The sequence below is a fragment of the Rana temporaria genome, chromosome 13 (genome assembly GCF_905171775.1).
Source record: "Rana temporaria chromosome 13, aRanTem1.1, whole genome shotgun sequence".
Classification (NCBI taxonomy): Eukaryota; Metazoa; Chordata; class Amphibia; order Anura; family Ranidae; genus Rana; species Rana temporaria.
Genome location: NC_053501.1, coordinates 41,897,429 through 41,923,114, shown reverse-complemented (window position 1 = coordinate 41,923,114; position 25,686 = coordinate 41,897,429). Strand labels below are relative to the sequence as shown.

At 42.2% G+C, this 25,686-nt stretch overlaps 1 protein-coding gene across 1 annotated transcript in view; it reads left to right on the top strand.

The window, feature by feature from the left end:
• FAM177A1 (family with sequence similarity 177 member A1) overlaps positions 1 to 16,389 on the top strand; it is a 31,864-nt gene extending 15,475 nt beyond the window's left edge. Inside the window, exons 3-5 of the mRNA XM_040333239.1 lie at positions 7,607 to 7,673; positions 12,854 to 12,951; positions 14,954 to 16,389. Of these exons, the coding sequence (XP_040189173.1) occupies positions 7,607 to 7,673; positions 12,854 to 12,951; positions 14,954 to 15,160 (372 nt within the window). The 3' untranslated portion in view covers positions 15,161 to 16,389. The remainder of the gene's footprint in view (positions 1 to 7,606; positions 7,674 to 12,853; positions 12,952 to 14,953) is intronic.
• Positions 16,390 to 25,686: the final 9,297 nt, after the last annotated feature.

The window sequence follows — 25,686 nt, the reverse complement described above, 5'->3', positions numbered from 1 at the left end:
ATTTTGGCATTAAAGTATAACTAAAGGCAAAATATTTATTTTTGTTTTGGATAGAGTGGGGAGAGATTAAGAACACCTGTCCGTTTTTATTCCTCTCTGTGCCCCAGTTGGTCTACTTTCACACTGGGGTGGGGGGGCGTTAGCAGTAAAGCACCACCAGTTTTAGCATCGCCTTTCGGCCGCTAGTGGGGCACTTTGAACCTCTGCTAGCGGCCGAGGAAAGGGTTAAAAGCACCCAAAATGCGCCACTTCCGAAACGCTTTGCAGGTGCTTCAGCAGCGCTGCACATTGATTTCAATGTCAGGGGAGGTGCGGTGTATACACCACCACCCCCACTGCCCTAAAGATGCTGCTTACAGAACTTTTTTTCCCCTCCTGCAAGGGCACCGCCCCAGTGTGAAAGCACTCAGGCTTTCACACTGGGGAGGCATGAGAGGCACTTTACAGGCGTTATTTTTACTGCTAAAACGCCTAAAAAGCACCCCAGTAGTCTGAAAAGGGGTCTTGGGGAGATTTACCCTTTCTATTTCTCCATTATCATTGAAAGTAAAAGAAAATTTCAAATTGGGTTGTCCTCAGAAAAGCAATGAAGGGGAAATCTTCCAATGGGGACACTCAGGGTCGATCCGCCCTGTAGGCTCACTATGCAAGCTGCTTAGGGCCCCACAAAGCTGCAGAGGGCCCCCGAAATTACTAGAGGCCCCGCCTGGTGAGTGAGAAGCCATTTTTGGCCCCCTTCTCAACTCGCTGGCTGCATGGGAGAAGAGGTAAGAATAAGAAGGCAGCACCCACCCCCCCCCCGCTTCTCCCTTTAATGTAAGATGGCATGTATGACAGCGGAACACCTGCTCCTCAACTTTAATGTGACACGTAATTTTGCTTAGGGCCCCAGGGAGGTCAGGATCGGCACTAAGGACACTAGTTCTGGTGACCTGGGGGGGTTCCCAAGAGATTTCTTTAATTAGCAGGTATTTCCTTTCACTTCCTGTTTTGCGTATGGGACAGGATGTGAGGGTAAATCTTCCCAGTGGGACAAAGATTGCAAAATAAACCTTTACAGGCGTTTTAACCCTACCTTACTCTAGACTTTTTTTCCATTTTGGATACTTTAATGAGGCAACAGTTAGTAGTAAGGGGTAGATCCCTTTCATTGGTTTTCTCGTAAAGCTGACCTTGCACTTGGGAATCTGAGGATTTGATACCGAATAGTCAACACACCCCAATATTGCCCAATCATCTGACACGCATTCACTATCCTGATGTTGCTTTGTGTGAGACAATAATACCTGGTTCAGCACTGTGCTATCGCTAAAAATCAACAGAATTTGTCTGAGAATTTCCTGCCCGTAAAATCTCTTAACAGACAGTCTTACAACATCCTCTTTTTTGCTTGCAATACAATTTTTACACGACTATTATATGTGATCGTAATTCTCCATGTCCTGTATGCGCTGCTTTTAGTTTATACTGTAAAATCTCAATTCTTGTTAAAACCAGTTTGCTCTGACCTGGAATGGGACTGGGACAGGTAGGATGAGGTTACCGAGCTATTATACGGCACTCTCTCCTCGCCTTACCATCTGCTACTTGCAGCTTTAAGGACTGCATGTGAACGGCTGTACAGAATATAGCCCAGCAGGAAGTATACAAACAAAAGAAACCGATACAAGGAAACCTGCACATCTCTTGTACCAAGGATTGTAATTACTGTACAAGCATAAAGGAACATGGAGACCTGAAAAGTAGCTTGTAGAAACTGCACAAAGATAAGTGGGACTTGTACATGGGAGATGGAAAGAAGCTTGTAGGCAATATTTACTGAAAGGGGTACGTGGCTTATCGGAGTTGTACAGAGACAAGGAAAATAGGATTTTTTTTTTTTTTTGTACTCGCCATAAACTCCTTTTTCTCCATTGAGGGACACAGGAAGTTTTTCACCTTCAGGTAATACCTCCGCCTATCGAATTGGATACTGGCAAACAAAACTGTAATGCCTTGTACACACGATTGGAATTTCTGATTGAAAAAAGTCAGACGGAATTTTTTCATCGGATATTCCGTCCGTGTGTGGGCCCCATCTGACTTTTTCCCATCGGAGTTTAGAAATAGAACATCTGTGTGGAACTCCGACGGAGAAAAAACACACGCATACTCCAGAAGCATTGAACTTCATTTTTCTCGGCTCGTCGTAGTGTTTTACGTCACCGCGTTTTGGACGGTCAGAATTTGGTCTGACAGTTTGTATGCAAGACAGCTGGAACGGAATTCCGACAGAGAAATGGACTCTCACAGCCTGAACCACAGCTACCAAATTGAACAGAGGGACAAAAAAAAGGGTTTTGGTTGAGGTGAAAGGCAGAAATATCCTTCTTCCCAAAGAAGGCCTCAACACTTGCTCGTCTCTATGCAAAACTAAAATAAAAGTTCCTTGCAGGAGAAGGTCACCAGTTCAGATACTTGCCAGCAAAGAGGTGACGGCAACAGTAAGCACCACCTTGTGAGATTAAAGAGAGAGAGATGGGGAAGTCTCCAGTGGGTTCAGACAGCAGTTTCTGAAGCACAGAGAGAACCAGATTCAGATCCTACAAAGTCACATGACAACGAACATGGGGAGCTCAGTCATAATGACTGTCCAACAGTGCAAAGAATGATTTTAATCATAGAATAGATGGGCAGAGAGAGCAACAGGATTGCAGGATGCAGACGTCGGCACCATCTGTAGGGGGATCTGCAATTGGCCACATAACCATTGATGGAGTATGAGCTGGGGTCAGTTATTGATTGTACTTGACAGCATAAATCGTCCTAAAAAGCTATAAAAAAACAAAAAAAAACAACAAAAGCACTGTGTGCCATTAATACAGTTTAGTTAGTGTGTGTGTGTCCGGGATCCTATAATGAGTTGGATAATTCCAGTGTGTGTAATCTTTAAAGAGGTCTGGAGTGTGTAGGTGCAATGTGAACACCTGTACTTGTAGAGCACATGGCTCTGTCTTCATGGATAATGGAGTTAAGCCAGCACTGCAAAGGTCTGTTTAACCTTGTAGACCAGGGGTGTCAAACTCAGTTTCTTTGTGGGCCGCATCAGCATTATGATTGCCCTCAAAAGGGCCGGTTGTATCTGTAAGATTAGATGTCCAGCGCATCCCCTTACATTAGATGTCAAGAGCCACCCCACCATTAGAAGTTGAGTCCCCCACTCTCACTTACATCACAGTGCACCCCCTTTTCCTTATGCTGCTGCTGGGAAGATGCTGGATGCATTGCTTGAAAGCAGAAAGTAAGGGTCTGGAGGACCAGAGGAGGGCTGGAGCTCTCCTGCAGCTGCAGAAAAGGTGCGAGGGCCACAAAATGGCCTGGAGGGCCAGATTTGGCCCACGGGCCTTGTGTTTGACACCTGTGTTGTAGACACTTCTGCAGCACACAAGTTGGTTATGGCACTGTTCCTAAAGCCTTTGTGCGTTCCCTGCCAGAGGGTTCACTGGATGTAGTTTGCAATTGCCATTGATGATTTTATATTCCCTTCTAGAACAAGTTCAGCTACATTTTCTTTAAAGTCTTTATTGTCAGCTTAAAAGAAAAGTATGGCCAAAGTTTTTTTTTTTAGGCCATACTTCTCTTGTAGGTCACAGGAATGCACTTAATTTTGCACTCCTGTGACCCAGAGTTGGTTGACCTAGCTTGGTTCTCAGGCTTAGAGCTGACAGGGGACAGCTGCAGCATAGAGGTGAGTATAGGCCTTTTCACGTGGCTTTCCGATCAGGTACCTCTGTCACCTTTTTCAGGCGGATCTGATCGGAGCCTCTATTCACCCTATAGGGCAGCGGATGTCAGTGGTGACATGTCCGCGGTGATCCGATCGCGTCATGTCCCTGCAATTCACACGGATGTAAACCCTACTTTCCATCCGACAATCGGATCGGATGAAAACGGACAGACTGACAAGCAGCAATTCAAATGAATGAGCTGCTGTTTCCATGCATAATGCAGCTTGCACAGCTGCACAAGTGTGACCCTAGTCTAAAGCTAAACACAAACACTTAAATTTGCATCTATTTCCCAATGGCCACAAAGGTGTGCGCCAAGTCACTTTACAAACTCCGATATTACATGTAAAGTAATCGTGACATCATCACTGTGCTGCACATGTATTGTGCAGAGAGCAGGGCTGTGGGAGCTAGTCCATTTTAAAGGATAAGTTCACCTTCATAGAAAAAATAAATGCACATATTTTTGCAGAAAAAAAGTGCATTTATTATTTTTTTCCTGCAGAAGTCTGGAAAGCATTACACCCAAAATCCGTAAATCCCAGATGCAGTGTTCGGCTTCTGCAGACAAGCCCGTACCTCCATATAGACAGTTTGAAAGCTGCAGGGCTTGTGAATGAACTACAAGGGCGCTTATCAGTGTCTTTGTAGTTCATTCAGAACTGCAAGCCGTCTGCCACAGCGGAAGATGGTACTTGTTTACTCATTCACAGGAGACTGCAAATGGATGACCTGGTTGTGTGGGCTGACCCACGACTCTTTTAGAAAAATGACAGTGGGGGGGGAAGAGCCCCTCCCTGCTTGCTGTCACAGGGCAAGGGGGAGAGGGGGCAATAACTGTAAGGCTGCTTTCACACTGAGGCGCTTTGCTGGCGCTATATCGTTAAAAATAGTGCCTGAAAAGCTCCCTGAAATAGCCTCTCTCTGGCTTTCACACTGGAGTGGTGCACTGGCAGGACGGTAAAAAAAAGTCCTGCTAGCCGCATCTTTGGAGCACTGTAGGAACATTGTATACACTGCTCCTGAGGTGCCCCTGCCCATTGAAATCAATAGGCAGCGCCGCCAAATCGCTGACACTGCTAAAAATAGCGGCGTTTTCCCGCCGACGCCTCAGTGTGAAAGTGGCCTAACATATTACATGCTCCAACCTAAATATGAGTGGAACAGGTAATGTGTTCCAAAAGACTGTTCACCACCCCCCCCCCCCCCTCACAAGAAGACAGAGCAGCAGTGATTGGTCTTTTTTACAGAATGTATTACATTGGATTACTGCACAGATCTGGAAGAAATGCATAAAGAGGAAGATAATTCAAGTAAGACTACACATGTATTTAGACAAACTTGGATTTCAGTCTTAAAGGGGAGTTCCAGCCTTTTTTATGTTTATTAAAAGTCAGCAGCTACAAAAAGTGTAGCTGCTGACTTTTAATAAACACACTCTTACCTGTTCCATGGTCCAGAGATGCGCTCCTCTCTGCCTCCATTCACACTGTGGGCACCCGGCTGTGACAGCTTTCGGCTTCATGGCTGGGCATTCACTGCGCATTCGCGAGTCGCGCTGCGCTCTAGGAGTGGACAGGCAATCTCCTGGGACCTGTCACGTGTCCTAGGAGATCGCTTAGAGGGAGGGGCCGCCTAAGGCAAGAGGCGGAGTCGCCTAGGCGTCCCGTAGGTGGAAGTGGGACAGGAAGTTCCACTCCTACCGAAGCCCCCCCCCAAAAATGACACGCCAAATGTGCCATGTAAGGGGGTGAGGAGTGCTTAAAGCGGAAGTTCCACTTTTGGGTGGCACTCGGATTTAAGATTTTAGTTGCAGCCAACTCTGAGTTTAGAGGAAAAACGCTAGAACTAGATTGACCTAATCAGTCTTAATTATTTAACAGCTCTTGTTCGTTTTGCTAAGAATTTTCATAGACATTATTGTGGTGACAAAGTGCAAGATTGTAACTGAATCTGTAAAATGGAGGGTTATGACTGGATGTGAGCCCAGGTTCACTCTGGGTACGATTTCCTTCGATTTGAGATGTGATTTCACATGTGAAATCGCATCTCAAATCGGCGGCATTTGCCGCCAATTGTCGGCAATGACACTGTCCTAATCGGTGCGACGCCGCATCGGCGGCGCTGCACCGATTTTCAAAAAGTAGTTCCTGTACTACTTTTTGCGATTTCGGGCCGCGATTTACATAGACATCTGTGCAGAAACCTGCACAGATGTCTCTTAAATCGCGGCCGAAATCGGGACTGCCAGCGGGAGTGAAATCGTGCGAGTTCAGCTGAACTCGCACGGCTTCACTCCCGCAGCCCAGTGTGAACCAGGGCTGAATGTTCTTTTAGACGTTGTTTTGGTGCATCAGGGCTAAGTAAATAAATCTGTTTAGATGCCTGCAGATATTCAATGATTATTGCTGCACCCAACCATTCTCGGCAAGTTCAAATGAGGATCTATATGTTTGTCGGTACCAGCAAACTTCCCCAGACCACCATTCAATGGGGGTCTTCACCTGGCCAGTGCACTATTTCCTCCAAGAAAGGCCAGTGCAATCTGAGTATGTAGGTTTATAAATTCACTTATTTATTTTTATGGTCCTTTTAGTGGTCATTTTCCAATTCTTTTTTATTATAAAAATATAAAACTTTTATATACTTTTGCAAAGATAAATGTACAAATCATTCAAAAAAGACAAGAATGGATCTATCCTATAGCATATACTCCTCTCAAAGTTATCGTAAAAAAAATTATTAGTCAAGCAGATCCGCCTGCTCAGTGGGGGATCTGTCCGCTAAACCCCGATGGATGACAGTCCGTGTCTGCTTCGCTATGCAGAGCAGACACAGCCTGCTCATCTCTATGCGTTGGTCAAATGGAAAGTGACTGCCTGTCCGTTTTCTACCTGACTGTCATCGGCTCCAATGTGCTGGATCCCCATCTGTCTGTTTTTAGCGTACCAGATCGGATGGTGGCAGGTGGCAGCAGACACGTCTACTGACATTCGCCGATCCATATAGAGCAATGGGTGGTCTGATGGGGTCTGCCTGAAAATCAGACAGGTGGACTTCATCGGTCCGCTGGCCTGTAAAGGGGCCTTAAAGCGGAGTTCCGGCCACAATTTCACTTTTTAAATATAAATACCCCTGTAATACACAAGCTTAATGTATTCTAGTAAAGTTAGTCTGTAAACTAAGGTCCGTTTTGTTAGGTTGTTACAGCATTTAGACACTTTATAAAATAGAAATTGACTGGGGCCATCTTAAGTGTGGGCATCATGAAGCCAGACTGTATGACTTCCTGGATTTCAGCCTTGCAGATCTCACACATGCTCAGTGCTGCACAAGCAGTGCCAGATCAGGTTTCAGCACCTGTGCTGTCCAAGTCACATGATTCTTTGAGACTGGGGAATGCACAGACTCCTGGAAAGTTACACCCACTACATTCCCAGGAGTCTGTGCGGTGTAGGTTAGGAAGCATTAAGCACCTAGGTGCAGGAAGTGGGAAGATTAACTATTCTGCCTAGCAACAACACTTTGAAGGCATCTAAAAAAAAAATTTTTCGTAAAGGACTGACATTTTTTTAAAACTACTGATGTAATGTTATATTTATGGGTGGAACTCCACTTTAAGCCCATATTTGGTATTAGAAAAATTGTTAAATATAATGGAATATCTGCTATGAACTATTCACCAGCAAATGTTCTAGTAAATGTTTAGAAGTATGTTCTATAATAATTTTCTTTTTAACTGCAAAGTAAGATGCATGCATTGTGTTCAGTTACATTGTGCCATAGAAGACCTTATCATGATTGTAATAAGTTTTTCATTTGTTTTTTCCCCCCTCCAGTCAAAGTTAACCTGGGGTCCGTATCTCTGGTTTTACATGCTGAGAGTAGCAACATCAACACTTTCAGGTATTGTTGTGCTTTGTTCTGCTCATTAGGTAAACCTGTCTACTTTAGCTGGATCGGCAGGTTGGTAAATATAAACTTTGTTTTTTTAATCCTTAGTGATCTCCTTATTTGGCTGATTGGAATATATGGATCCTTGTATGACTGACAGCATTATACATCAGAGGAGCTGGACTTTTAACCCAGTAATTGGGAATCTGAATCTCTGTTGTATTAATGTTATGCTGGGTACACACGGGCAGAGTATCGGCGGGTTCAACGGAAGCCAGGCTGACATTCGGCCCCTGTGCACAGCAGCATGTCCGGGTTCTGTAGAACGGCATGCCAGAAAAACATCTGCCGATCGGCATCCAATTGTGCCGGGCAGCCCCTCTGTCCAAACGCAATAGCTCAGGGGGGGAGACTGCTGTACTAAAATCGGATTGTTAGTACAGCGACCTTCTCTCGAGCTCCTCCGTTTTTTCAGATGGAACGTGTGTGCCAGGTAGTATACTACCTGAAGTTATACAAGCTGCACACTCACTACTTTACATTGTAGCAAAGTGTCATTTCTTCAGTGTTGTCACATGAAAAGATATATTAAAATATTTACAAAAATGTGAGGGGTGTACTCACTTTTGTGAGATACTGTAGCTATTGCCAGATCAGAAAGATCTTTGTCTTCAGTTCCTGAGTTAGAGATTCATGCTGGAGGTCATGTGGGTAAATATAGAAAATTAGCTTGTAAACAGACACTGCATTTGCTGTTCCAGCCAATTCGATTTTGATCTTGATCAGTATAATGTTCTTCACATACACTGGGTAATGTCCATAGATATGCTGTAATCATTTTTAAGTAGGTTCTGACTCGTACATGATCTAGCTCTAACACATAGCAATTGCTGATCTAATTTATGTGCAGGGGGACTGCTGTACATATTAATTTTGTGGAGTTTGAATAAAAAAGGAGTTAAAGGAGAAGTTCAGCTTGAGCTTGTTTGGCTGGGCTTCTCTTATGGGTCAGAGGAGTGCAGTTCGTTTTGCACTCCCGTGACCCGTTTTCAGCAGAGAGCGCACTGAAGTCTGCTCTCTGCTGACGTCACAGGAATCAGTCCAGGCAGGCCGTCATCGCGACACCTGAGCGTTTTGTAGCTTGAAGTCTGAAGCTACAAATTGCTGGAGGGGGGGGGGGGGGGGGGGGAAATATTCTCTATGGCGATGGCTCACATCTCCACTCCAAAACGCCTGAAGCTCAAACAAGTTCTGTAGCCTTTTTTTTTCAGGAAGATTAAAGGCGTTTTTCTGCTTTTTTTTTACATTGGTGACCTTTTGACCTATACAAAATCACGGCAAAATCGCACAACTTTCCATCTAAAAACGCTACGCTCAGGTGTGAATAGGGCCTAAAGTCTGGATCCACCAGGTGCCTGGACTGATACCCGTCTAAGCCTCTTGGCGAGCCACTGAGAGCCTGAGATGGCTGCTCCCCGCCCCTCCACAGCTCGGCGCTCCAATGAGCAGGGGGCAGAGGGGAGAACTGCACACTGACAGGCAGCAGCTCTCTGCTCGGGGGAGTTGAGAGAACTGAGCCATCGGCTATGTTCGATCGCTCCGTTCTCAGTGCAGAGGGGGACCGATGATGCATCCACCTAGGTAAGTATGATTGGGGGGGGGGGCACAAAAAAACCCCATACTTCTCTTTTAAAGTGATATTAAAGTGCCCGCAAGCTGTTTGTTTCTGAGCCGCTGCTCTGAGTGTCCATTCACACACAGGGCTGCGGCTCAGCCCCGCCCCCTCTTTCCCTTTATTAGCTCACTGGCTGTGATGAGGAGGAAAAGTTCCTGGCTCTTGTGCACATTGCTGGATTGCGATGAGGCTCAGGTAAGTATTAGGGGGCTGCTGCACACAGTTTTTTTTTTTTTTATCTTCATGCTTGAGCTTTTACAACCACTTTAACATATAAAGCCATTATGTGGGCATCTTTTTGCTCTTGGAATTTGGTATTAACCAAAAGACGTCTACAGGGCGGTTCGTTAACTCTGGGAGGACGTCTATGAACATCCTCCCAGAATGGCGCTCCCGCGCGCCCCCTTGGGTCGCGCACGCAGGAGTGTCCGTGACGCCGGATCCGTCTGGTAGATCGCGGTAAAAAGCTGCTGTTAGCGGCCGTTTACCATGTGATCGCTTGTAAACAAACCGGCGTCAGGTCCTCCCTCCCCTCTCTGTACAGATCGGTACAGTGTGAGAGGGAGAGAGCAGATGGCAGAAGGGCTGTGGGCTGGATCTGAGACAACTGCAGTCACAGATCCATCCATGCTCAGCCATCCCTGCAATACCCCCTGCCAGTACAAAAAAATGCGTTTTAACCACTTCCCGCCCGCCGGCCGTCGTATGACTTTGTGCGGGGATATCTGAATGATGGGTGCAGCTACAGGCATCATTCAGATATCAGCTTTTTCAGCCGTCGATTCTTTACACCATAAGAATGATCATAGGGGCTGTTCCCCCTTTTGATCCTTTTTACAGGAGGCATAAGGAGACGTCCCCCCCCCCCCTCCCGTCGCCCTCCGGTGCTTCTACCGACTCACCGCTACGATCAAAGCCAGGATCGTGTTTTTTTTTTTTTTTTTTTTTTTTCAGGCTTTTCAGCCTAGAGGTGAGATGTGGGGTCTTATTGACCCCATGTCTCACTGTAAAGAGGACCTGTCATGCCATATTCCTATTACAAGGGATGTTTACATTCCTTGTATCAGGAATAAAAAGAAAAATAATTTGGAGGGGGAAAAAACGCGTCAAACTAAAATAAATAAATAAAGTAAAATGAACAATAAATGTTTTTTTATTTTTTAAAGCGCCCCTGTTCCCGTGTGCTTACATACAGAAGTGAACGCACACGCAAGTTCCGCCCACATATGAAAACAATGTTCAAACCACACATGTGAGGTTTTGCTGCGAACATTGGAGCGAGAGCAATAATTTTGGTCCTAGACCTCCTCTGTAACTAAAAACATGTAACCAGTAAAAATATTTAAATCGTCACCTATGGGGATTTTTAAGTAACGAAGTTGGCGCCATTCCACGAGCGTGTGGAATTTTGAAGGGTGACATGTTGGGTATCTATTTACTCGGCGTAACTTCATCTTTCACATTATGCAAAAACATTGGGCTAACTTTGTTTTTTAAAAGCACAAAACAGTTTTATTTCCAAAAAAAACATGTTCGAAAAATTGCTGCGCAAATACTGTGCGCGCTAAAAAGTTGCAGGGTCTTTGCTAAAAATTATATATATATATATATATATATGTGTGTATGTGTGTGTGTGTGTGTATGTATATGTGTGTATATATATATATATATATATATATATATATATATATATATATATATATATATATGTATATGTAATATATATATATATATATATATATATATATATATATATATATATATATATATATATATATATATATTAATAATATTTTGGGGTTCTGTGTAATTTTCTAGCAAATAAATGACGATTTTTCCATGTAGGAGAGAAATGTCAGAATTGGTCTGGGTGTTCCAGAACGACTGAAGGTGCTCCCTGCATGTTGTGCCTCTGTATGTGGCCACGCTGTGTAAAAGTCTCACACATGTGGTATCGGCATACTCGGGAGTAATGGCAGAATGTGTTTTGGGGTATAATTTGTGGTATGCTGTGTGTGAGAAATAACCTGCTAATGTGAAAATTAGATAAATAAAAAAAACTTGCCTTTTTCTAAGTACCTTGGAATGTCTTCTTTCCAAAAAGGGGTCATTTGGGGGGTATTTGTACTTTTCTGGCATGTTAGGGTCTCAAGAAATGAGATAGACCGTCAGTACTTCAGGTGTGATCAATTTTCAGATATTGGCACCATAACTTTCACAAAGACCAAATAATATACACCAATTTGTACTTATTTTTATTTTTTACCAAAGATATGTAGCAGTATAAATTTTGTCCAAAATTTATTAAGAAAATATACAAATTTGCAAAATTTTATAACAAACGAATAAATATTCATTTTTTTACAAAATTTGTAGTCTTTATTTATTTTATAGCGCACACAAATAAAAAACCCAACAATGATTAAATGCCACCAAAAGAAAGCTCTATTTGTGTGAAAAAAAGGACAAACATTTAATTTGGGTACAGTGTTGTATGACTGAGTAATTGTCATTCAAATTGTGAGAGCACCGAAAGCTGAAAATTGGTCTGGTTAGGAAGGGGGTTTAAGTGCCCAGTTGTCAAGTGGTTAAAGTGTATATTCTTATAAATCTACTTATGTGTGTATTAACAGCTCATCCAGATTCTAACACCTTACACTTCATCATTTTACCTACACGGCAGCAGATGCTGTCCACTCTCCACCTTTCCTGGAGAAGCCTCTGCCCCCTCCAGTGTTAGGCTCAATTCACACCTAGGCAGACAAATTTGCGGCGACAAAACGCCGGTATTGTCCGCCTAGATGTGCCCCAGATTGACCCCCTCTATGGAGATGCTTCCCATCTCCTAGCCGAAAGCCGCCTGAAAAAAAGGTCCGGGACCTTTTTTCAGGCGGCAGGCGTCCGGCGTTCAGCGTGGAGATGTGAACCATCTCCATAGAGGGACATGTGTTTTCATCCCTCTGGCGGCAGCGGCGTAGCACTACAGGCGTAAAAACGCCTAGGTGTGAATGGGGGCTAAGTCATGTATCCAAAGGCTGGAGCGTTACATTTTCTCATACAAATAGGACAGTCGGTATTCAGGTGGAGCTGATGTGATTAACCGGTGCTGCCTCAGTTTTCTCTTGACTGCAATAATGTGACCGTTGTCTTAGAAGCAACAGTATGTAAGCCGGAAAGCCGTCTGTATTAACATTGGCAAATAGACTTTTAAAAATGGTTTGCTTATTTCCTCTAGTGTAAGAAGTGCAAAGCTGAACATGGATGGATCATGTAATGTATAGATATGTCTAATGGCACCTGATCCTATAAAGAAGTAGAAGCTTCATGTAAAATGATTTGTTGAGCCTAAAGGACATTAATGGGTCAATCCAGGACAGAACTAGAATAATGGAACACTCTTCGTTCTAATGTATGGACATTAATGCAGATTCTGTATCTTTATAGACATTAATAAGTATACAATCTCTTTATATGTTTTAGACATTGGTACTTATGCAATTTCATTTTTTTCCCTCAGTTTGCGACTTTCTAGGAGAGAGAATTGCCTCAGTGTTAGGAGTCAGTACACCCAAGTACCAGTATGCAATTGATGAATACTACAGAATGCAGAAAGAGGTATGTATGTGTTTATGTTCTCACTACCTAGTTGTAAATCATTAGTATTGGTCCTTTGGCTAAGGTGGGACATGTGGCTCCTTTTACGTGCCTCCCTTGGCAGTCTCTTCGTATATATTCACATATATACGAAGCACATATTCAGTACCTACAATTACTGTAGCTGCTGCTTCTGTCCTGTATACTTCCCTAAAGCAAGAATGGAAGCACGCCTTGTATAACCACTTCCTGACCCCCGCATGTACATATACGTCCACAATATGGCACGTACAGGCACATGGGCGTACACGTACGTCCTCGCCTATTAGCGGGTGGGGGGTCCGATCGGGACCCCCCCCCGCTACATGCGGAGGTCGGGTCCGCTCGGGGAGCGATCCGGGACCACGGCGCGGCTATTTGTTTATAGCCGCTCCGTCGCGATCGCTCCCCGGAGCTGAAGAACGAGGAGAGCCGTGTGTAAACACGGCTTCCCCGTCCTTCACTATGGCGGCGCATCGATCGCGTCATTCCCTTTATAGGGAAGACACGATCGATGACGTCATTCCTACAGCCACACCCCCAAACAGTTGTAAACACATACTAGGTGCACCCTAACTCCTACAGCGCCACCTGTGGTTAACTCCCAAACTGCAACTGTCATTTTCACAATAAAGAATGCAATTTAAATGCATTTTTTGCTGTGAAAATGACAATGGTCCCAAAAATGTGTCAAAATTGTCCGAAGTGTCCGCCATAATGTCGCAGTCACGAAAAAAATTGCTGATCGCCGCCATTAGTAGTAAAAAAAAAAATAAAAATAAAAATGCAATAAAACTATCCCCTATTTTGTAAACACTATAAATATTGCGCAAACCAATCGATAAACGCTTATTGCGATTTTTTTTTACTAAAAATAGGTAGAAGAATACGTATCGGCCTAAACTGAGGAAAAAAAATGTTTTTATATATGTTTTTGGGGGATATTTATTACAGCAAAAAGTAAAAAATATTGCTTTTTTTTCAAAATTGTCGCTCTATTTTTGTTTATAGCGCAAAAACTAAAAACCGCAGATGTGATCAAATACCACCAAAAGAAAGCTCTATTTGTGGGGAAAAAAGGACGCCAATTTTGTTTGGGAGCCACGTCGCACGACCGCGCAATTGTCTGTTAAAGCGACGCAGTCCCGAACTGTAAAAACCCCTTGGGTCTTTAGGCTGCATATTGGTCCGGGGCTTAAGTGGTTAATAAGTGGTTTTATCCTGGTGGTAAATGGTGCCATGACTATCACCTTGGCAGTAGATGAATTGGCCTGGAGATGGGACATGGGTTGGTAGTTTCTTAGATTGCTTAGCAATTTGTTTCCTGTAAACCTTGTCCCAATGGTCTGTGTTTGTTATAGGAAGTGTGGAGAAATATCCAGTTACAGAGACTGCAGTGAAATATTTTCATAGTAGAAACTGATGTTTTGATGATATGTCTACCTCTATTATTAATAAATAAGAAAGGAATGTGGGACTTTGAATGAGGCAATTATATAATATGCTTGTTTTATACCATTGTTACAAATAAATAATGTTTGTGTGTGCTTACTAACTGTGGGGGTGTGCTTTGACTGGAGGAATGTAAAGATGTGTGTTCCTGCTTAGGAACACAGGATCAGCACATTTCCCTCACAGAACGTCAGTCTGACTTGTTTACATAGGCAGACTGCCGTTCTGCCTTTCTCACGAACGGTCTGATGTCCATTGGAACCGTTGGTTGGCTCCTGCTGTGTCCATTTGGAGTGGGTTGCCAGCGGTGCTTGCACGCTCCAGACCCGGAAGTGTTGGGTCACGTACTAGGTACGTGATCTGGCACAGAGTGGCCAGCCTGCCACAGTATATCTACATTGGGCAGTCACTAAAAGGTTAAATTCCAAACGGTCTTAAGCAGGAGTTGGGCTTTAGGAAATGGCGAAACACTGAACATGGTAGCAATGTGGCTAACTTTCCAATAATGGACTCCTTTCTCTCTTGTATGTAGGTGGAAGAAGAGGAGGAAGAGAACGAAATGTCAGAGCGGGCTGAGAAACAATTCCAAGAGCAGCGCAGCCAGCAGCCGAGCGAAAGCAATGCTCAGACACAGCAGCCAGAGGCCGCCGCCTCTTTTGTGAACATTAGTTTTGTGATGGAAGGAGAGGATTCGGTGAATCTTGCACAGAAGCAGGAACTGTCTGCTGTTCCTACTTAATAGGAAGGGGATAGAAACTGGGAATACTAACAGGAAAGCTTCACCTACCAAAATCATCATGGTGCCTTTCTAATATGACTTGAGTCCCATTTTGTACCACAGTACTGTGTAATAACATATTAAATTCACTAGTAGAAAATGGATAAATGGGGGGAGGGGGTTCATATGTTACTGAATGGTCATATCTCTTGGGCATTTAGTGGCATCCAGTAATTACAGACAGCAGAACTTTGAAAATCCTGTTATATTGCTATAGTTAAAAATTGATAAAATTAGAAGCCTCTTAATTTGTAAAGACAATTTCATCATACATGGATGGAGATGTATATGCAGTTTTTTTATTTTTTTAACAGTAAAGATATATATGCAGTTTTAATGTCCATCCAAACATATTTCCTAAAAAAAAAAAGTCCTCCTCAAGGCTATAATATGCAGATTGGAAAAAATATATCTCCTTTACATGGATCAATTCGATACTGTGAACCATTACAGAGAATCATAAAAGAGCATAAATGGAAGACCCTTGTATTTCAGATGTTGCACCAAACCGGAGAACATAGGACATCGGGAGGGACATCCAGAGGTGTAGGTAATACCCTACACATGGGAATACCTGCAGTAACCACCACTCGGCCCCAGCATGCTATAATTCTCTATGATGGATCAATTCCTTATATCCATATGCAAACCATGTAAGGAAATACTCTTCCCATCGGCATCCTGAGAAGTGAACGTTGTGTTGCAAGAAACACATTGATGGACGTGGCATAAATAATTCATATGTAGATATAATAGTATACTGAACACCATTCGCTGTAAATGGATGGTTACAAAAAATGGTCAAACCTTTATTTTGGCTATACATCTTTATGGGTCATAACTACATTTAGTAACGGAGTAAAATATATTCCTGCGCTACTTTGGAGATAATGATAAAAAAAACACTGCAAGCACCCAAAGGGTCAAACCATACCCGAAGGGAAATAAAAGAAAATATATAAAAAAGTGATGTACATTTAGTAATGTATTCCTATGATCCAGAATCAACTGATGACAGTCTGGCTGGCTCTGCCTTTCAACTCATGGCTGAGAGCTGGAGCGAGTGTGTCAGAGTGATGGTCACTGTTCTCCATTGCGAGCAGATCAAGAACTGACTGATCAGCGGTCAGGTGAATGCTCAGATCTACGTCTTGAGCTGGCCATACAGTAGTAGAATTAATTTTCTTAAATTAGAAAATTAAATATTTTTTTTTTTTTAATTAGTGGGGTCAAAACGACTGACTGCTGTGAGTAAAAAAAAAAAAAAAAGGAGCAGGATGGCAATTTTAATTTTTTTCTCAAACAAATTTCTAACAAGGCGTGGAGTTTTTGTATGGGAATGTTCATTCATTTCAAAATCAAATGTTAATAGCAAATTTAAAAATTTGAAGTACTTTTAAATGACTGTTGCTATGGCCAGCTGCATTGTCACTTGCATGCTGCGGCATGGAGGGAACTATGTATGGCCTTTTTTTTTTTTTTTTTTAATTGACCCCCCAAACTTTTTTTTTTTTTTTTTAATGATCCAATCTTTGGAAATTGAAAGGCTTACATTTTTTTAATTGTTGAAATATTATTAGAAAATGTCTGCTGCATGTCGTTAAATGCTCAAACTCCAAATTTTCTTCACATTTAATAGCCTCTTAACTCTGAGTACACAGGGAGCCTTATGTTCATGTTGGTGTAATTGTAACCTCTGGTGTATCACATTTGGGCTGCAGCTGTAACGTCACCTCCCTATATTTGTAATCCCCGAATTACCTGCATGTATATGTGACTTTTGTGTCTGAAGTTTACCATACTTGTTGTCTCTTCATATGTTAAGGGTATATTGTATGAACATATTTCTTGTATATTTTAGTAAACGGTACCATGGTCAGGGTATATAAATATGTAATATTTGTATAAAAGGTAAGACCTATACAAACTCTCATGTATGAAGAAAAGCACTTAAGAGTATGTGTCGGCATGGTGTAAGAGGCAGTGATGTGCTGAACCCAAATTGATTTTCGTAGTTGGGCTCCACTCAACACGCTGTTATTATAAGGGGTTTATATATTATAATATATTAAATTATATATATAATTATAATTTATTTAATTATATATATATATATATATATATATATATATATATATATATATATATATATATATATATATATATATATATATATTGGGACATCTTTTGCTTTACTCGTCATTGTGTGAGATTGTTAAGGTATAATTAATGACAATTTGAATAGAGTGGTCAGGGATTAGAACCCCTCTGGTTTTAATTGCTATCTGTATTTTATTAGAGAGTCACCCTTTTCTATTTGTTCTGATTACCAGGAATACAAATTAAGGTAAATCCCCCCCAAAAAATGTATTTGCCATCAGAACAGGGATAGATGGGAAAGACTCAATGGAGACACTTGTTCCTGTGACATTTAAGAGGGAATTTTCTACTTTGACAAGATATCCTCCTTTCCTGTTGCATCTACAGGACAGAAAGTAAATGTAAATCTCCCTAATGAGACACAGATGGGGGGTTCTAACCCTCCCTTACTCCAAAATGGATATAAAAGTATTGGCTTTACCTGTACTTTAAAGGAGAAGTCCAGGAATGCAATTGGTTTTGCACTCCTGTGACCACGTCACCGATATCAGTCCAGGCACGGCGACAGTCTGGATCCGCTAGGTGCCTGGACTGACACCCGTCTCAGTGAGCCGCTGAGAACCTGAGATGGCCTCTCCCTAGCTTGGTGCTCCAGTGAGCGTGGAGGAGCAGAGCGGAGAGCTGCCAATTGACAGCGGCTCTCTGCTCAGGTATTTTTTGTTCTGTTTTAACCAGTTCCAGTTTGGGCCAATTCTGAATTCTTCCCCTACATGTAAAAATCTGCATTTTTATTTTTGCTAGAAAAATGCTTAAATATATGTTTGGGGTTTTTAAGTAAAGGCCCTTGAAAATTAAATGGTGGGTGTTGCATATTTTTATGTCCCACGATATCTGCGCAGCAGTTATTCAAAAGCACACTTTTTAAAGAATTTGCACAAAAACACTATTTGGTAGAAATATAACAGATGATGTTGCGCCAAATAAATAGATACCAAACATGTCATGCTTTAAAATTGCAAACGCCTGTGGAGTGGTGTCAAACTACGGTACCTAAAAATCTCCATCGGTGATTCTTTAAAAACCTTTACAGGTTACAAGTTTAGAGTTGCACAGGAGGTCTGGTGCTAGAATTTTTGCGTTTGCTCTTTTGGTGATACCTCACCTGTGGTGTGATCACCCTTAACATGTGCGTACGGGACGCTTAAAAATAAATAAATATATATATATATATATATATATAAAAAATATATAATTTTTTCATTATTATTCTTTTTTTTCTTTCATCACTATCACAAGGGCTTAACAATATCCCATGTGATAGCATGAGCCACGACAGGTCCTTTTTTATGTAGAGATCTGGGGTTTATTAGACCCCATGTCTCACCTCTGGCCTCCAAAACATCTGATTGAAACTGAGATTGGTTTGATCAGATGCTTTCACAAGCTGGTAACGGCTCCTGGTTTTCTTGCGTCACACAGTGGGAAGAACAACATCAGTTCCTCTCACCGTGTCCCAGGCAGTGGATTTTGCTGGGTGCCGCCTTACTGGGCTCCCTGATGAGACAGGAGACACCCCTTCTGCTGCCTGCTTGGATTACTTTTTACTTTATGCAGAATCGCTAGCCCTAAAAATGATACCTTGGATCATTGCTGCCCCAAAGACGGAGATAATAGGATTTTTGTACTCACCGTAAAATCCATTTCTCTTCCGTTCATAGACGTACACAGCCTTCATTGACATTAGGGTTATGCTTCTTCCTACCAGGAGATTTAAATCTCCTGGTAGGAAGAAGCATAACCCTAATGTCAATGAAGGCTGTGTCCGTCTATGAACGGAAGAGAAATTACCCTTCCTATCCAAGCACATACGGATACATCCTAAGGGCAGGAAGTGGTTAATGGGACGCTAAACTGTAAAGGGGATTGATTTAATTTTTTCGCCATCTGTGTCCCTGTTGGGGGATGTGTACACTTACATTCCGTCTTAGCGAATACTACGTTTTCATCGTTATTAGAGTCCAGGGAAAATGTATCGGGGAGGACACATCATATTAGAACAGGAAGTGTAGAAAAAATCTCTTCCATTGTGAATCTGAAAAGAGTTCTTACCTTTTATCCAACTTATTTAAAAAAAAAAAAAAAAGTTTTTTTTTTTTAAATAAATAAAGGATGATTGGACTGAAGCTCCATTTCAGATATCGCATGTATGATCATGGCCATAAATACAATTTGACCAACCTTTTCTGATGCTTGACACCAAAATCTCCATATTTATTAAACCTAGTTCGAAGTTTTTAGTCTGTCCTGTATTTGCTGATCAGAGATTTGCCTGGATTTTTCTAAGCAGCGCTAGAAAGAGATGAGAAGCAAATTCTGATTGGCATGTCTTCAATTTCCTTTTTATAATTTATATATTAACTACAAACTAAAGAGAAACTCCTTTTTTTGGGATTATATTTTAATGTAAAGAGGTTTTTTTTTTTTTAGTTGTGTACAGTAAAAATGTAAAACTTATTTCAAAATAAAGACTTTAATGGAAGATTAACCCTGTACAATATTATTTTTCTTTATTTTTAAGAAAATGTAAACCCCCAACTGGATACAATTTTTAGTTGCTAAAACACTGTAACAAAGAACTGCCAAGGTGTGCTGTTTGTGTTTATTTATTCACTTTAGTGCTGCTGATCTCCTGCAGCCAGGTCCCGTTTACTTCAGCAGTGGCTGCATTTCATTGCTCAGGGTCTTTATGGAGACAACACAACATGCTTGTGCACAGATCCTTGGAATGGCCGCATAGAGTTTCTGCCATAAGGCCTCCATACACACTATTCGATTTTTCTGCAGATTTAATTTGATCCAGGGATCAGCCTGGAAGATTGTGAAAGTGTGTTTTGCACCCCCCTAGACCGGTGGTTCTCAACCTTTTAGTCCTGTGAACCCTTGATAGAATTTCAAGGGTTGTAGGGACCCCTAACATTATTTTCAGCACCCAAGGCAAGTAATTTGCGCCCCCTAACCCGTGGACATTTAGCACTCCCCGAGTCCCTTCCACTCATACAATATAACCCCTTATGGTACATTTTAGGATATTCTCCTCTTTCTCTTTGTTCTCCTTTCTTTCCCTTTTATCTCTCTCTATCCTAATTTCTTGTTTTTTTTCCCCTCATCCCTCTCTAGCCGTCTTTCTTGTTCTTTCTCTTATTCTTTCTCTCCCTTTTTCTTTGTTCCTTCCCCTCTTTTCTCTCCAATCCATGTATTCTCTATTTTTATTCCTTCTCTTACTCTGTGGTGGGTGGGGGGAATGGCATGAGTGGCAGTGCAGAGGGGGGATGGGGGTTCTGATCAGCCAACTTGGGTGCTCTTAATGAAGGTCATCTGCTGATCTGAGAACTGCAGTGGGGACTTTAAGTGGCAACTATAAACGCGTTACTCATGTTAATAACTGTGTCTCCGATATTGTGGTGTCTTGCAGCAGTGACACCTATCCCAAAATTAGGGGATAGGGTCTCCTCCAGCCCCTCCCACTTCACATTCCTCACCAGTCAGCTGATCTCTAGTCTCTGCCCCCCAGCCATGCTGTGAACTGAATGGGTGGCTGCAAAGAGGGAGAGTGGGTGGCACAGGCTCCAGGGACAGCCCAGCTGAGGGGCCGCAAAAAGGCTGGCGGTGCGGGTTTTAAGAACAGCCTAGGATTTGGTGACCCCTGGCAAATCATCATTTGACCCCCAGGTTGAGAACCACTGCCCTAGACCTAAATTAACTTTTAACCTGTTTAGTGCTGGGCAAGCCCCACTTCAAAGAAGCATTTTTTTCCTTTCCCTGCAGTTCAGCTTTAACAACCACCTACCCGGGTAAGATTGGCAGGTATTATTTTACTGAAAGCTACAGATTATAGCCACTTCAATACTGGGACAATTCTTGAGTCTGGTACAGATGATCGGATTTTCTGCGGACAAAGCTTGGGACTTTTGTCCGAAGGGCGTTGGCCAGGAACTTGTATTTCATACAAACGGCACACAATTGTCAGAAAGTTTTAAAGCACGCTATCCAACCTTTGTTGGCGGAAAATCTGACAACAATTGTCCGATGGAGCACACAAACGGTCATATTTTCCAACAACCGCCTGTCAGCACACAATTTGCGTCGAAAAATCCGATTGTGTGTACGAGGCTTAACACTTCTCACATGGCATGTAAAAATCTAATTTTTTTTTTTTGCTAGAAAATTACTTGGAACCCCCAAATATATTTATATATATATATATATATATATTTTAACCAAAGGCCCCAGAGAATAAAATGGTGGGTGTTGCAATTTTTTATCTCGCACGATAATTGCGCAGGTTTTTCAAACGCAATTTTTTGGGGGGAAAAAAATACACAATGAAGTAATGAGTAAATAACATGTCACGCTTTAAAATTACGCAATGTCATGGAATGGCGACAAACTACGGTACTGTAAATTATACATAGGCCCCTCTTTAAAAGCCTTTGCAGGTTACCAGTTTAGATTTACACAGGAGGTCTGGTGCTAGAATTATGCTTTCACTCTGACTTTTGCGGCGATACCTCACATGTGTGGTGCGATCACTGTTTACATATTCATGCAGGACCGAAAAAACGGAATTGCCTGACCCAATAATTTTTACCAGGATCATGAGTGAGGCTACAACAGCTACCCTACTGTGACGTATGTGTATGTATTAGGGCTGTTACTGATTAAAATTTCTTTAAAAGTTCTTTTTACAATATATGATTTAAAGTATACCTAAAAGTAACACTTTTTCTTCAGTTTTGGATGGAGTGAAGAGGGATTGGATTACCTGTCAGTGTCCCTGTTATGGTGATTCACACTCTGCTTGTCCTGTTTACCATTAGCAATGAAAGTAAAAGTTGTCCCCAGAAAAATAATGGAGGGAATCTTCCAATGGGAAGAAAAACTATCTCTGGTGACCTGGGGCCCCCCCAATGAATTCCCTTAATTTTGTAGGGATTTCCTCTCACTTTTTGTGTTGGCTATAAAACAGGAAGCGAAGAGGAATCTTCCCAATAGGGCACATATATACACTGCTCAAAAAAAATTTAAAAGAACACTTTAAAAAACATCAGATCTCAACGGGCAAAAATATCATGCTTGATATCTATACTGATATGGACTGGGTAATGTGTTAGGAATGAAAGGATAGCACCGCATTTTATGAAAATTATCCACCCACAGAGGGCTGAATTCAAAGACACCCCAAAAATCAAAGTGAAAAAATTATGCAGCAAGCTAGTCCATTTTGCTGAAATTTCATTGCAACAACTCAAAATGGCCCCCAAGTGCTTGTATGCATGTCTGACAACATCAGGGCATGCTCCTAATGAGACGACGGATGGTGTCCTGGGGTATTTCCTCCCAGATCTGGACCAGAGCATCACTGAGCTCCTGAACAGACTGAGGTGCAACCTGGTGGCACTGGATGGACCGAAACATAATGTCCCAGAGGTGTTCTTTTGGATTTAAGTCAGGTGAGCATGGGGGCCAATCAATGGTATCAATTTCTTCATCCTCCAGGAACTGGCTGCATGCTCTTGCCACATGATGTTGGGAATTGTAGTGCACCAGGAGGAACCCAGGACTCACTGCACCAGCGTAGGGTCCGACAATGGCTCCAAGGATTTCATCCCAATACCTAATGGCAGTCAGGGTGCCATTGTGTAGCCTGTAGATGTCTGTGCATCCCTCCATGTATATGCCTCCCTGGACCATCACCAAACCGGTCATGCTGAACGATGTTACAGGCAGCGTAAAGTTCTCCACGGCTTCTCCAGAACATTTCACGTCTGTCACATATATGCTCAGGGTGAACCTGATCTCATCTGTGAAAAGCATGGGGCACCAGTGGCAGACCTGCCAATTCTGGCATTCAATGGAAAATGACAATCGAGCTCCACAGTGTCCGGTACAGAGCACGCTAGAGGACATCGGGCCCTCAGGCCACCCCCATGAAGTCTGTTTCTGATTGGTCAGAGACATTCACACCAGTGGCCTGCTGAAGGTCATATTGTAGGGCTCTGGCAGTGCTCATCCTGTTCCTCTTTGCACAAAGGCGCTGATGGGTTAAGGACCTTCTACAGCTCTGTCCAACTCTCCTAGAGTAACTGCCTGTCTCCTCCATGCTCTTGAGACTGTGCTGGGAGACAAGGCAAACCTTCCGGCAATGACACGTATTGATGTGCCATGCTGGAGGAGTTGGACTGCCTGTGCAACCTTTATAGGGTCCAAGTATCTCCTTGTGCTACCAGTAGTGACACTGACCCTAGCCAAGTGCAAAACTAGTGAAAAGATGAGTAGGGAAAAAAAAATGTCAAACACTTCCACCTGAAAAAACATTCCTGTTCTGAAGGTTGTCTCATTGTTGCCCATCTAGTTTCAGCTGCTTTGCTGTTAATTGAAATTAACAACCCCCTCTGTATACACCCCCCCCCCCTCTGCTACTTAAAGGGGTTGTAAAGGTAACAAAACTAAATAGCTTCCTTTACCTTAGTGCAGTCCTCCTTCACTTACCTCTTCCTTCCATTTTGCTTTTAAATGTCCTTATTTCTTCTGAGAAATCCTCACTTCCTGTTCTTCTGTCTGTAACTCCACACAGTAATGGGAGGCTTTCTCCCTGGTGTGGAGTGTCGTGCTCGCCCCCTCCCTTGGACTACAGGAGAAACAGGACGCCCACTAACACACAGCTCCTTTCTCTATCTACAATGTACAGAGCGTCCTGACTCTCCTGCAGTCCAAGGGAGGGGGCGAGCATGACACACCACACCAGGGAGAAAGCCTTGCATTACTGTGTGGAGTTACAGACAGAAGAACAGGAAGTGAGAATTTCTCAGAAGAAATAAGGACATTTAAGAGCAAAATGGAAGGATGAGGTAAGTGAAGGAGGACTGCACTAAGGTAAAGGAAGCTATTTAGGATTTTTTTTTTGTTACCTTTACAACCCCTTTAAGTAGCAGAGGGGGGGTGTATACAGAGGGGGCTGTTAATTTCAATTAACAGCAAAGCAGCTGAAACTAGATGGGCAACAATGAGACAACCTTCAGAACAGGAATGTTTTTTCAGGTGGAAGTGTTTGACATTTTTTTCCCTACTCATCTTTTCACTAGTTTTGCACTTGGCTAGGGTCAGTGTCACTACTGGTAGCACAAGGCGATACTTGGACCCTATAAAGGTTGCACAGGCAGTCCAACTCCTCCAGGATGGCACATCATTACGTGTCATTGCCAGAAGGTTTGCTGTGTCTATGGGCACAGTCTCAAGAGCATGGAGGAGATTCCAGGAGAGCTGGACAGAGCCATAGAAGGTCCTTGACTTTTTAATTGGAAAAGATGCATTAGACAGCAAATCATTCATTTTTTGTAATGTCAAATGTTAGACATTGAAAATAAGCATTAAAGCAAACCTGTAATTTTAATAAACAAAAAAAAGCAGAAGCAAGTGACATGACATAAAAATTACATAAATTAAAACAACTAAATTATTTTTATATATATATATATATATATATATATATATATATATATATATATATATATATATATATATATATATATATATATATATATATATATATATATATATATATATATATATATATATATATATATATATATATATATATATATATATATATATATATATATATAAATAAAAAGAAACTTTTATAAATAAGAGCACATGCAGCATTTGCAAAATGCCCAAACTAAGCATGGAATCCGGGATTGGAATAGTTTGGTTGCTGGGTGCTGCTGTAGATACCAACCTGTCTGTCTCAGCACTGTGGACTTCAGAGAAGGGCTTATGGCGATTGGAGCACTTGCAACAACACATCTGAGTACAGTCAGCAATTTTGTTTTAATTAACAGATAACTTGTCAGAAAAAGCATTATGGGGTCAACCCCCTTTCTTCTTGGTCCAAGCAGTACTCCGATAAGAGCTCCAACTTCTGGCAATCCTTTAGCTCTCTTGTTCTTCCAATTGAAGGTAATTGTCTGAGCCCATTTGTGAGTGAAATCAAATTAACTTTTTCCTGTACAACCTCATTAAAGCAGATCTGTAAGCAGCATAGAAAACTTTTGTCAGGCGGGAATCCAGTCCAGCACTAGTAATGTGCACCTATTCATTTACCAGTTATCAGAATAATAAACTCCCCTTGTGGACCTCTCCTGATAATGCTAGTTGGCTGGCTGTGATGGGGACCCTCGTGTTTCATTACTTCGACCCAGAAGAAGTATAGATAAGAACTTCTGACTTTACTATGACTCTCCTGCTATGCATGTTAGGGTCTTTAGTTCACATTGCCCACGCATCAAAACACTGTTATAGCGTGAGGGCTACTGCCAGTTTTGTTT